This window comes from Bufo bufo, chromosome 1, assembly GCF_905171765.1.
Source record: "Bufo bufo chromosome 1, aBufBuf1.1, whole genome shotgun sequence".
In the NCBI taxonomy this organism is placed as follows: domain Eukaryota; kingdom Metazoa; phylum Chordata; class Amphibia; order Anura; family Bufonidae; genus Bufo; species Bufo bufo.
In genome coordinates this window covers 219,596,575-219,608,454 of record NC_053389.1, presented here as the reverse complement: position 1 = coordinate 219,608,454, position 11,880 = coordinate 219,596,575, and the positions used below count along the sequence as shown (strand labels likewise).

At 47.7% G+C, this 11,880-nt stretch overlaps 1 protein-coding gene across 2 annotated transcripts; it reads right to left on the bottom strand.

Annotated features, from left to right (window-relative positions):
• Positions 1 to 305: 305 nt before the first annotated feature.
• On the bottom strand, positions 306 to 10,101 carry AEBP2 (AE binding protein 2). 2 transcript variants are annotated; one of them, XM_040435438.1, is made up of 10 exons: positions 9,692 to 10,101; positions 8,706 to 8,913; positions 8,514 to 8,621; positions 7,050 to 7,236; positions 6,924 to 6,974; positions 3,080 to 3,204; positions 2,816 to 2,883; positions 2,502 to 2,615; positions 2,352 to 2,418; positions 306 to 1,224 (listed from the first exon to the last, which is right to left on the bottom strand). In XM_040435438.1, the coding sequence occupies exons 1-9, from the start codon at positions 10,072 to 10,074 to the stop codon at positions 2,364 to 2,366; spliced, it is 1,299 nt and encodes a 432-aa protein (XP_040291372.1). In that variant the 5' UTR covers positions 10,075 to 10,101; the 3' UTR covers positions 306 to 1,224; positions 2,352 to 2,363. The 2 variants fall into 2 exon arrangements, with proteins under 2 accessions (XP_040291372.1, XP_040291380.1); XM_040435446.1 differs by having other exon boundaries at positions 6,924 to 6,971.
• Between the last annotated feature and the right edge of the window lie 1,779 nt (positions 10,102 to 11,880).

The window sequence follows — 11,880 nt, the reverse complement described above, 5'->3', positions numbered from 1 at the left end:
TTTACCTATTTCCAGAAATTCTTATGTAATCATAGTGATACAGGAAAAAAGGTAAACAGCACATACCGCTCGGTTGCGGAGCTCAGCAATGCATGGAAGAGGCGGCCATTCCTATTCCTCGCTGTTTGGGCTCTGCTACTTCAGTCACTGCTTGCACTGATCTTGAATTGCTGTTATATTTTCGAGAGGATCATCCCAAGATGAGATTGCAATAGGGGCAGAGATACGAGGACAAACCACACAGTGGTGAGTGCACCAATGTTCCTGCATGTAAATCTACCCCCCGACACACACATATGCAAGACTCTGATTTCTAATATTTTATTAAAAAACAAAAATAATAAAATATTTCACTGTTTCCTCATACCACGATTGAAGTCGGAAACCATGACTACAACATAATGCCGGAAATTTTACAGCGGGCGAGATGCTGTGTTATGACAGGATGTAGCCAGCAGGGGCAGAAGTGCTTCATTGTCTGACTGTTCTTCATCTGGTTACACGTCGCCATCGCAGTGGGACTGCTAAAGTGGTGGGGCTCAGCGTTAAACAGTCACTCCTGCCTGCCGCAGACTGCCTTCCATACAAGAGACGGGAGAATCTTCTCAGAGATAGTTAGCGCCTCGTCGCCGGCACATCTACATGATTAGTTTATAGAGGGTGCATATATATATATATATATATATATATAGCATCCATTACTCATGATTGCGCTATTTACAGGGAACATTATGCTTCTAAAGAAACTCTACAGTTAAACTCCATAGTACAAAAATATATTACAAATCTGCAGTATATACAGGCACGGAGACGGCAGCATCATCGGGGGAAGCTCATTCTTTCTTACAAAATTTATTTTCACTGAGCAGGAGCTCTCACTTTGGCGCAGTTTATAGGTTTCCAATTGGTTGTTTCCTTCCATTGAAACAATAAACTATACACGAGGAGGGTTGGAGCGGGACGCCTCGCAGGAAGTCACATTAATAAGGGTCAGCGTGACAGGATCACAGCTAAGGTCTGACTGAGTGGCGCTGCAGAATCGTAGGACGTCGCGGCACAAACTACGACAAACAAGATACAGCAGTCGCCATGCAAGGGAAGAAGCGATAAGCGGACATCACCCCACAACACACGGACAATCGAACACTGTACGAGGAGCATGAGGATATTCTGGATGCTCCACTCTCGCAGATGCCGTCATCTTCTTGCTTCTGTGGTGCGCCTCTAGAATAGGGGGACAGGAACAGTCAGTGCACACGACGACATTCCTAGCATGCACAGTGCATCAGCAAATTACCCCAAAAAGACACTGATCTGGGACATCAGGTGGAAAGAAAGATAAAACTCTCATTTTATTACTCCTCATATTAAAGAAAATACATAAAGAAAGACTCTACACACTACGGCACAAGAGGCATGTCTGTCATCTGCACATTATAGAACATGCCCTGTTCTTGTCTAGATTGTGAACAAGAATAGTCATTTCTAGTGATGGATTGAGAAAAAGGCGGACTTCACACGAACAGTGTCCGTATTTTGTGGATCCATAGTTTGCAGGCCGCATTTCGGACACAGTCGTGTGCAAGAGGCCTTAACATGAGATGGGTTTATATATCTAACTGGTGTCCTGCATTAGTGTCATTTTAGAGTAGTTTATAATATTTAGGGTCTATTTTTTCATTACATTATACACTGCTCGTTTCCATGGTTACGACCACCCTGCAATCCAGCAGCAGTGGCCGCGCTTGCACACTATAGGAAAAAGCACCCGCCTAGGTGCACTCCCATGGTGCTGGCCACCAGAGCGACACCTTTTCCTATAGTGTGCAAGCACAACCACCTCCGATGGATTGGTTGTAACCATGGAAACGAGCAGTGTAACGTGTGATGGAAAAATGAATCCAGCCAGCAAAGGAGGCAATGTGGACAATCACAATACATTAGTAAGTGCCTTGTATTAACTTCCTCTACATGATAAATGCCACTTACTGAAGTGAGACAAGGCCTTTATTTCTCCTAGTGACAATCCCTGGAACTATCATAGGTTCAATTAACTGACCCAAACTCACAGCATCTTAGATCCCCATGACGCTGTGAGTTCAGGGCTAGGATACTCCTCCAATATACAGATGCATAATGTGTCTGTAAAACGTGTGTGGGGACCAGGTCTCATAGAACTTTTCAACGACGACATTTTCTTTACAGAGGACCGGACGCCGGCCTTTTAAATTCCAAGGTTGGTTTTGGTAGCACAATCCCAATCTGAAAGTCACCGGTCCTAGCTCACCTACATATTCCTGCCATTTACAGTCAACATGACAAGAATTCATTATAAAAAATGTCATACAAACCAGAGCGTTGTCTTAAGAGAAGTGATCTGCCAGGGATCCGCTGGGAGTGATCCTTTTACTAGAATCTCTGTGCATCAAGGAAAACAAGGTCATAGACTGGAGACATCAGAGAGCAAATGAAGAGGAGGAGGAGCCGCCCTCCAAGGTTACCTGTAGATGTTGGGGTCCAGGAGATGGGCTGTGTCTTTAGGGAGCTTGGACAAATGGACGACCTTTGTCTTCAGCTGGTGACAGTCAGTCTCGTTCACCCAGACATCAGGAAGACTGGGGCAAAAAAATGGCACAAATTGCATGATAAATAGACTGTGGCCCTGGCGCCAGCCATTACACACTCAATATGTCCCTGGATCAAGCCCAACTTGCGCAACGCCCAGCCTGTGCGTCTTGCCAAAACCCAATACACATCCAGGCTGTGCCCCTCAGCACCCAGCCTGCAGTCATGGCGGCAGGTGGACAGGACTTACATGTCTTCTGGAGTCCAGTGCAGCAGGAGCTTAATCTTTCCAGAATCCTCCTTTCTCTTTGCAATCACCTGGAAAATTAAAATACTCCCAGTTAATGCGTTGGTGGAGTCACTACTCCTAGCCAATACTAGATCCAATTCCTCCATGTGCTCATTTTGACGAGAGATGCATCTGCCACTGAGGAAAGCTCCGTGACAACCTCCGTGGAAGCTGTAACTATGAATGGTCACCCAGCTTTCCCAGAAACAGACTTGTCGTACTCACTGTGCTGTGAAACACCACGCTGTGGCCATTCCCTAAGGATTCTATCTGGGCAGAGAGGTTAAAGCAGATGGCACGATGGCGGATGGCATCCAGAGTCTGTGCATCAAAGAAGTCGTGTGGCCTGGCTGGAGTGCAAAAAATAAAAAAATTAAATGCCACTGCTCGTGAACCAAGAGTCAAGTGCCAAAAAGACGGAAGAGATACTCCCAAACTAATTCTCTGACCATGCATAGAAAAAAAGGCAAAGAATATTGGAGGTTGTGGTCCACAGACACTGTATCGGGATGTCATGCACAATATAAGAAAACCTCTACAAGACAAAATGATACAGGGTGACGTCCCGCTTCCAATGTCTGATATACATAGAACGTAGCCGCAAAGTGCTGGGGGCGCAATGCACATGCGTGGCCGCCCTCCATTCATTTCTATGGGAGTGCCAAAATGGCTATTTCTGTTAGCCCCATAGAAGTGAATAGAGCGGTGGCCGAGCTTGCATTTCAATGGGACTTTCGAAAATAGCAGAGCACACCGCTCGGCTATTTGCAGCACTAACATAGAAATGAATGGATAGCAACCGCGCATGCGCAGTGCGCCATCCGGCTCCGTTCTACGTATAGATGAGGGTCCCAGAGGTGGGACCTCCACTTATCAGACATTGGGGGTATATCCTAGTGATATGCCCCCAATGTCCAAGATGGGAATACCCCTTTAATTTACCATATCTTTTATTGGAAAATGGGAAAAAGAATCTTTGTGGGGGAAATTTCTGCCATGTTTTTTGGGTATTGTTATTACTATGTTCATTATGCGCTAAAAATTACCTGACATGCTTATTCTGCAGGTCAGTAGAATTACTTTAAAAAAAAATAGACCTTTGAAAAAAAATTATATTTGCTTAGCATCACTATTTTCTGCCACCAATTAGCTTTCAATCTACAAAGTTACCCGAGATTATTTTTTTTTTTTTCGGGGCAAACTAGTTTTTATTGGTACGTACAACTTTTTGATCACTTTCTCTTACAATTCTTTTGGGGGGACGGACGGACAAGAAAAATAATGGTGAATCACGCATTTTAATTTTTTTCGGTTACAGTATTCACCATCAGGGAAAATTATTTTTATATTTTAATAGTTCTAAAATTTTCGAACATGGCAATGTCTTATGTTTATTTTTACCGTTTATTTTTTTGTGTAACATTTTAATATTTTAGTGTTTATATATATATATATTTATTTTATTATTATTATTTTTTTTTTTTACATTTTTAGTCCCCTTAAGGCAGGGTTCCCCAACTCCAGTCCTCAAGGCCTACCTGCTGGTCAGGATTTGGAATATCCCACAGAATGAATACCTGTGGTAAGTCCTGATGGATGGACACTATCAGCTGCTCAATACTAAGGAAATCCTGAATACATGACCGGCAGGTGGGCCCTGAGGACTGGAGTTGAGGAACACTGCCTTAGGGGACTTGTACATGTGCTCTTCTGATCGCTTGTACCACAGACTGCAAAAAAATACTGTTGCAGTCTATGGGATTCTGGTAGGCTCCCTGACGAGTTGTGCCTCAGACACAGCTTCACAAGGAGTTTGCTATGACAGGCCTGGGAACCTTCACAAAGCCTCAAGCTGTCATAACAACCTATCAGTGCCCCACGATTTTGCCAGCGGATGTCAGCTGCATTATACAGCCTGCACCCGCCATGTAGGGAGCGAGCTCAGAGCATGAGCCTGCTCCAAATAACCGCTTAACGGTGATGGCCTACATGTATGTGATTATGTGTTAAGGGGTTAAAGTATAACTGTCATTTTTTTTTATGTGTAGGGACAGTGAGTGCTTTTATAATACACTTTATTAGGAAATGTCTCCCTAATCTAACCTTGCAGTGTACTATGTTTCTGTATAGCTACTGCCAAGCAGTGAACCCTGCAGCCCCACTCCTCTCCCTATCTCCCCTGCACTAACCAGAGACAAGTTAGGAAGATAGAAGGGAGTGCTAGCAGCAGATAAACCACCGGGGCATGTTAGCCTTTGTAACCTCTGCTACACATTTAGGAAGGCAGGGCTGGGGTATGGAGGCTTAGGAAGGGAGACCAGAGGCAGGCTGAGAAGCACACCTCTGCATCATACAGTTAGCCAGTGTTTCCAGCGTCAAGTAGAATGCTGAAGACTGATTCTGGTTGCTAAGGGGAGACTTTACATAGTTTTTTCTTATAAAAAAAACGTAACATTTCTCTGATGAAGTGTATTACAGGCAGTGTAAACTTGCGCTAAATGGCTGTTGCATGCCGGCCTGTACAACATCCCATACCGCTGTATTTTTAATGAACTAAATAAAGAGAAGACGTTTTATGGCGAGTGCTACATACTTAGATTCTTTTGCTGGACTATTACAGAAAAAATACTCACTGTCCCTACAGATAAATAAAAAAAAATGAAACGACAGTTACACTTTATTGAGTCAGAGATCCATCCTACGGCATCACCACCTCATACTGTACATTCCTCAACAGCTCGGCAGGGGGCACAAAGTAAAATAACCTGTACGGAGCCACACACCATATTCATACGCTGTGGGTCCGCCATTTTGTGACCGTGGCGAATGCTGCACGATGTGGTGCTCGCAGGCAGGAATATCAAATGATCAAGAGCAGCATGCGCCAAGCACACAGGAGCATGTCCACCTCTGAACACCTCTTCACAGCCTGTATTATGCTTCAGAGCTGCATGCACTATTCTTCTGGTGGGATCACCAATCCTGCACTGATACTGAGTTACTGGCTGTATTATACTTTAGAGATGAATTCACCATTTTTCTGAAATATTCTCAAGCATTGCCAGTACAGGCTTGTCCTGGTGATTTGCCTTCTGGAAAGCATTATCTTTAGACCAGACTATGTACAGTTATCTGATGTATGAGCCCCCAGCATTAAGCCATCTGTTTCCATTCAACTGCAGCTCTGGAGTTAAAGGGGTTGTCCAGTCACTCTATTGCATATAGAGAGTGAGCCTTGTACTGATCCTGTGTTAAGGGGGTTGTGCAGGCCATATATATTGATGACCTATCATGAGGATAGGTCATGGGGTCCGACACTGTTGGCAATCAGCTGTTTGAAGAGGAGGTGACGCTCCATGTGAGACCCGCTTTCTCTTCATGACACTATGCGACATCTCCTGTGGAGCGGTGGCATAGTGTAATTACAAGTACTCGCTCTATTACACCACACTGCCGGAACTTCAAATGACAGTCAGGAACTAGCGCTTAGGTGGGGGTCTCCTCCTCTTCAAACAGCTGATCAGCGGGGTACCAGGTGTCGGACCCCCGCCTATCAGATATTGATGACCGGTCCTCAGGATAGGTCGTCAATATATATCGCCTGTACAACCCCTTTAATGCAGGCGGTAACGCAAGATCAGTACAAGACTCATTCTATATGTAATATTGTGGGAAGAGGTGACTGGGGCTGTAAATGTGCTGAATTTGCCCCTAATACATGGCTGGAAGAATCTGTGATGTCAGAAGCCCAATCTATAAGGTAACAATGTCAAAAACAGCAGCACCAAACAAGGGGGACATGAAGACAGAGCAAGAGGCCCCCCATAGGAAGCTACAGAGCTCAGGTCCCAGCATGCCCCTATAGCCTCTGCTGCAGTCACATCATACTGGGAACTACAGTCCTCGGGTTTAAACCTCATATGGTCCTCCTTTGGTGGAGCTAACACTTTCAGGGACTGCGAGGGGGCACAGGCTGGTAATCTCCACGAACTGCGCATAAGAAAGCGGTCTGCTCCACAAAGGGTCAATGGTGTCCTCAGCTTAGAGAAAAGACAGAAGAGCGATCTACCTTTCATCTGTACTGGTGCGGAAGTATAAGGAGTGGATCCCAGCCCTGCTGCTGAGGAGGAGAGAGAAACCAGTTACCATGTGGAAGTCTACGAGGAAGCTGCCACCTCCGCCGCAGGACACTTACTTAGGGAGCGCTTGCGCTTATTCTTCAGTTTTCGCCGCCTGTTCAGCCCGGCTTTGGACGGAGACTCCTCCTTGGACTTGTGATGACCAGACACTTTAGAAGAGTTCTGCTGACTGAAGTGGGTGGGGACGTGACGGGCGAGCCCTCCTTGAGAAGCAAAGCTTGCGTTGCAGCCACCAACGACACACTGCATGAACAGGAAGGAGATGGAGCCTTAGAACCAACCCCCCAGCAGCAGGGTACTGTGCAGTCGCAGGGTGAATGGCTTTTTTTCGGGACAGGGGCCACAGCACTCGGTCAAGCACCGCAGCCCCTTCTAACAGCTGGTAGTGGGAGTCCAGAGTCGGACCCCCACCACTGATTCTGAGAGAAGGGTCATATATGCAAATCGCAGGAATCTCAGTCCTGTATAAATAACATTATGCATCATTAGAATAATCCACTGCACAAATTTTAGTTTTCACAGAGTTTTCTGCTTCAGTTTTTAAGGTGGCAATTTGTACTAACTCTAGCTTGTTATGAAGAGTGATCAAATGCATTGGGATTAATTACAAAGTGATTCCTTGCCATGAAATCCCCCATTTCCACCCTCCCAAAAAAATGACCTGCTGACACAATTTCAGTGATCTTCTCGTTAGCTCAGGAGAAAGTGTTAACGAGGACAAGGCAGGGGCTGTCACTCCATAATGGTGATGAATAACTCAGAAGAGCAGACTGGTTGCTTTATAAAAAAAAAAAAAAAAAAGAAGGGTGTGGCAGTCTTCTTCTGTTAACCATGGTCACCTCCAAGTAAAAACAGGCCAGCCACTGGGGGATAACTTCTCAGCTCCCTCTAGTGGTGACTGCAGGCTGCAGAATTTTATCATGTAACTACATCTACGCAGGACACGGTATAACGGAGCATATATATCAGTCAGCACAGAATGCTTTGTACTGAAAGCAGAGACCCCCTTTAGATGGCATCTGTCAGCAGGTTTGTACCTATGACACTGGCTGACCTGTTACATGGGCACTTGGCAGCTGAAGGCATCTGTGTTGGTCCCATGTTCATATGTGCCCGCATTGCTGAGAAAAGTGATGTTTTAATATATGCAAATTAGCCTCTGGGAGCAACGGGGGCGTTACCATTACACCAAGAGGCTCTGCTCTCTCTGCAACCGCCACGTCCTCTGCACTTTGATTGACAGGGCCAGGCAGTGTAAACATCCTCACTCCTGGCTGTGAAAATCAAAGTGCAGAGGACGTGGCGGTTGCAGAGAGAGCAGAGCCTCTTGGTGTAATGGTAACGCCCCCGTTGCTCCCAGAGGCTAATTTGCATATATTAAAACATCACTTTTCTCAGCAATGCGGGCACATATGAACATGGGACCAACACAGACGTCTTCAGCTGCCAAGTGCACATGGAACAGGTACAAACCTGCTGACAGATGCCCTTTAAGACGACTGACGGTGGTGGCATCTTACCTTGAAAGGTTTGTCCCCGCTGTGGGTCAGCATGTGCCGCTGCAGCCAGCTCTGACTGGTGGAGGGCGTGTTGTACACCTTACACCCCTTCCAAAAACAAATGAAAACCTGCAACAAAAACACAGCTCAACATCAGGAACAAGAGGGGACAAAGGCTGACACCCGGCAGGGTATCACACATGCGGACATTACCCCTCCCCTCTGGCCGTCCACGTGGATGGTGCGGATGTGTTCTGCCAAGTCCGGGCTGGAGGAGAAGCAGGCCTGGCACTGGTCCCAGCAGCAGGCGTAGGAGAGGCTCTTGGCGGATGAGGCCGAGATCCCCAGAACGTTCATCATGGATGGTGTGGAGCGGCCGCTGGAAATTATGCTGTCCACATCCATCAGGGTGCTGCTGATGCTGCAAGAACCAGACAAGAGTCACTGACATCCTGACCACCACCCCCATCATCTACCAGTGATACCGCGGTGTCAGCCTCCGCCCAATGGCCACCATATCCTCCAATCAGGGATCAGCAACCTCCTGCATTTCAGCTGTTGGGGAACTACAACTCCCAGCATGCTCCATTCATTTCTATGGTAGTTCCGAAGACACGCTGGGAATTTCACCCCAGCCGGGGCAATGCATGCACCTGTGTTGTATTGGAGCAGCAAGTGCATGGGGGTCACTGGAGGGAGGCAGTGAATAGGAAGGGTAGGGCTATGTTCACACCTGTCTGAACTGCGCCTGAAATCTATTCATCTGTTTATTTTTCCCCTGACATGTTAAGATCCCTCATGTGAACACAGTCTAATTGGGAGGCAAATCGGCGGGCGGAGCCACTATCCCGGCCTGTGGGAGGAGCCACTATCCCGGCCTGTGGGAGGAGCCACTATACCGGCCTGTGGGAGGAGCCACTATACCGGCCTGTGGGAGGAGCCACTATACCGGCCTGTGGGAGGAGCCACTATACCGGCCTGTGGGAGGAGCCACTATCCCGGCCTGTGGGCGGGGCCATTGCACGGCCTGTGGGAGGAGCCACTATCCCGGCCTGTGGGAGGAGCCACTATCCCGGCCTGTGGGAGGAGCCACTATCCCGGCCTGTGGGAGGAGCCACTATCCCGGCCTGTGGGAGGAGCCACTATCCCGGCGGTGGGCGGGGCCATTGACATTTTATTGTGGACGGGGCCGTCCTCACCTGTCCTCGGAATCCATGCGGCTGAGCGGTTCCCCCTCGGACGACCCCCCCAGGCTGGTTCTGCGGCTGGACTGGCTGGCGCTGCTGTAGCCGTCGTCTCCCCCGGAGGTGCTCCCGGCGGTGCTGGGGGCGCTGCTTCCAGAGCTGGGCCCGTCATCGGGGCGGTTGCTCCCCGTCTCGCCGTCCATACTGCTCCCGGCCGGGCTATCGGACCGCTCCGACACGCCGCTACTCTCATCTTCTTCTTCCTCCTCCTCCTCTTCGTCATCCTCCGGGTCTCCCCGTCCCGCCGCCTGCTCCTCGTGGGGCTCCGGCGCTGCGGCCTGAGTGGGGCTGGGGCTCCCGGCTGAGGAAGGTTGCTGCTCTGCGCTAAAGGCGGCCATGACTACGAGTGGTTGACGTCAGATTGGGGCGGGGCCGGCAGGGGAGGGTGGAGCTGCGGGCTCGACGGACGTGCGCTATGGCGCGTCAGGAGGGGCAGAACGAAACCTGATCGTGTCTGCTGCTGGTGCTGCCTGTAGCGCGTGAAGGATCGCAAGGAAGCAGCCCCATCCTTGCATTCCTCATATATCTGCTGTGCCATTCCTCTATTATTCCCATTTATGAATGGTGGACAGGGTGCTACCAGTGGGGTGGGATGTCCCTGCCCAGCATGACACAGGCAGCACTGGTTGGGAGCTTCCTCAACTGCTAACAGCCAGATGGGAATTCATAAACTTTTAGTAAGAATAAGGCTACATTCACACAACCGTATGTATTTTGCGGTCTGCAAAAAATACGGTTGGCGTCCGCGTTGCATCCGTTTTGTTTTTTTTTTGCCGATCCATTGTAACAATGCTTGTCCTTGTCTGCAAACTGGGCAAGAATAGGACATGTTCTATATTTTTTGTTGGACATAGGGATGATGTCTGCATTTTTTTGCAGACCCATTGAAATAGATGGGTCCGCATCCGATCTGCAAAAACAAAACTGAACGGACACAAACAAAATATGTCCGTGTGACTGTAGCCTCATAGAGGAATGTCACAACATAGTCCTAAGAATAGTGGAACACTGACAAGACATTGGGGTCGTTTACTAACATTTTTTTTTACACCAGTTTTTGTGTGTAAGAAAAAAATAAAGTTGTAAGACCCCTTTCTGTACCACAATGTTTTGTCACACAGACGTTTTTACGCCATCATCACCACTTGGGAGCGTCAGGGCCCGGAATATTGACTCCAGCAAATATACTAACTAAATATGTTAGTGAAAAACGACTGCAGTCCGGGAGCCTTTCAACCCCGGCACATGGACTGGTGTAGGAGCGCCTCGTCATAAATCATGGGGATCCTCTGGTAGCTCAGGGTGGAATCCAGGACCAGTACAAATGAACCCTGTGGATTTTGTGTTTTGGATCATTTTGTAGCGATGACTATATTTTCCGAGACTGATCCGCTCTATTCACCTGTCACAGATTTTGTCAAAATAAGACCTTGTTCACATGAACGTTATGAAAGTAGGAGTTAGTCCTACCAGTCCAACATGACCGCAGCACAGGAGGTCGCCCCTCTAGGCCTCTGCAGGGACAGGAAGACGGAGAATAAAAGGCCCTCCTCCACTGTTCTCCAAACGACCACCCCAGGAAGATGGAACTTGTTTTATTAAAAGCGGTTGTCACACAAAAAAATATTCTAGTTTTCAAACCATCACCTCGATCTGAATACTTTTGTAATTGCATGTTATTAAAAATGTAGTAACATCAGTGGGTTAAAAGAAGAAAACTGCTACAAAAGGACATAGTTTTAAATTACAGGGGCAAAGGTTTAAAAGTAATATCAGGAAGTATTACTTTACTGAGAGAGTAGTGGATGCATGGAATAGCCTTCCTGCAGAAGTGGTAGCTGAAAATACAGGGGAGGAGTTTAAAGGGAGTCTGTCACCTACCTGACCGGTTTCAAACAGGTGACATTGTTCAGTGGGGCACAAAGACATGACACAGATGTTACCCGTGTTTAGTTCTTCAGATGCTTCAAATCGCCCAAAAAGTCGTTTTGATCATATGCTAATGAGCCGTCGCAAGTGCCCAGGGGCGGAGAGTTTTCTGAAAGTGCCCAAGTTCCTCCGCCTCACTCGTGGCTAACTCCGCCCCTCTGTAAGCTCAGGCCAGCCCTGTTTGAAACCGGTCAGGTAGCTGACAGACTCCCTTT

Coding starts and splice junctions, on each gene's coding strand:
- AEBP2 (XM_040435438.1), bottom strand. CDS start 10,074: ATGGCCGCCTTTAGCGCAGAGCAGCAACCTTCCTCAGCCGGGAGCCCC. Junction 8,914..9,691: donor CGCATGGATTCCGAGGACAG/GTGAGGACGGCC, acceptor TGGTTCTTGCAG/CATCAGCAGCACCCTGATGG. Junction 8,622..8,705: donor TGGACGGCCAGAGGGGAGGG/GTAATGTCCGCA, acceptor TTTTTGTTGCAG/GTTTTCATTTGTTTTTGGAA.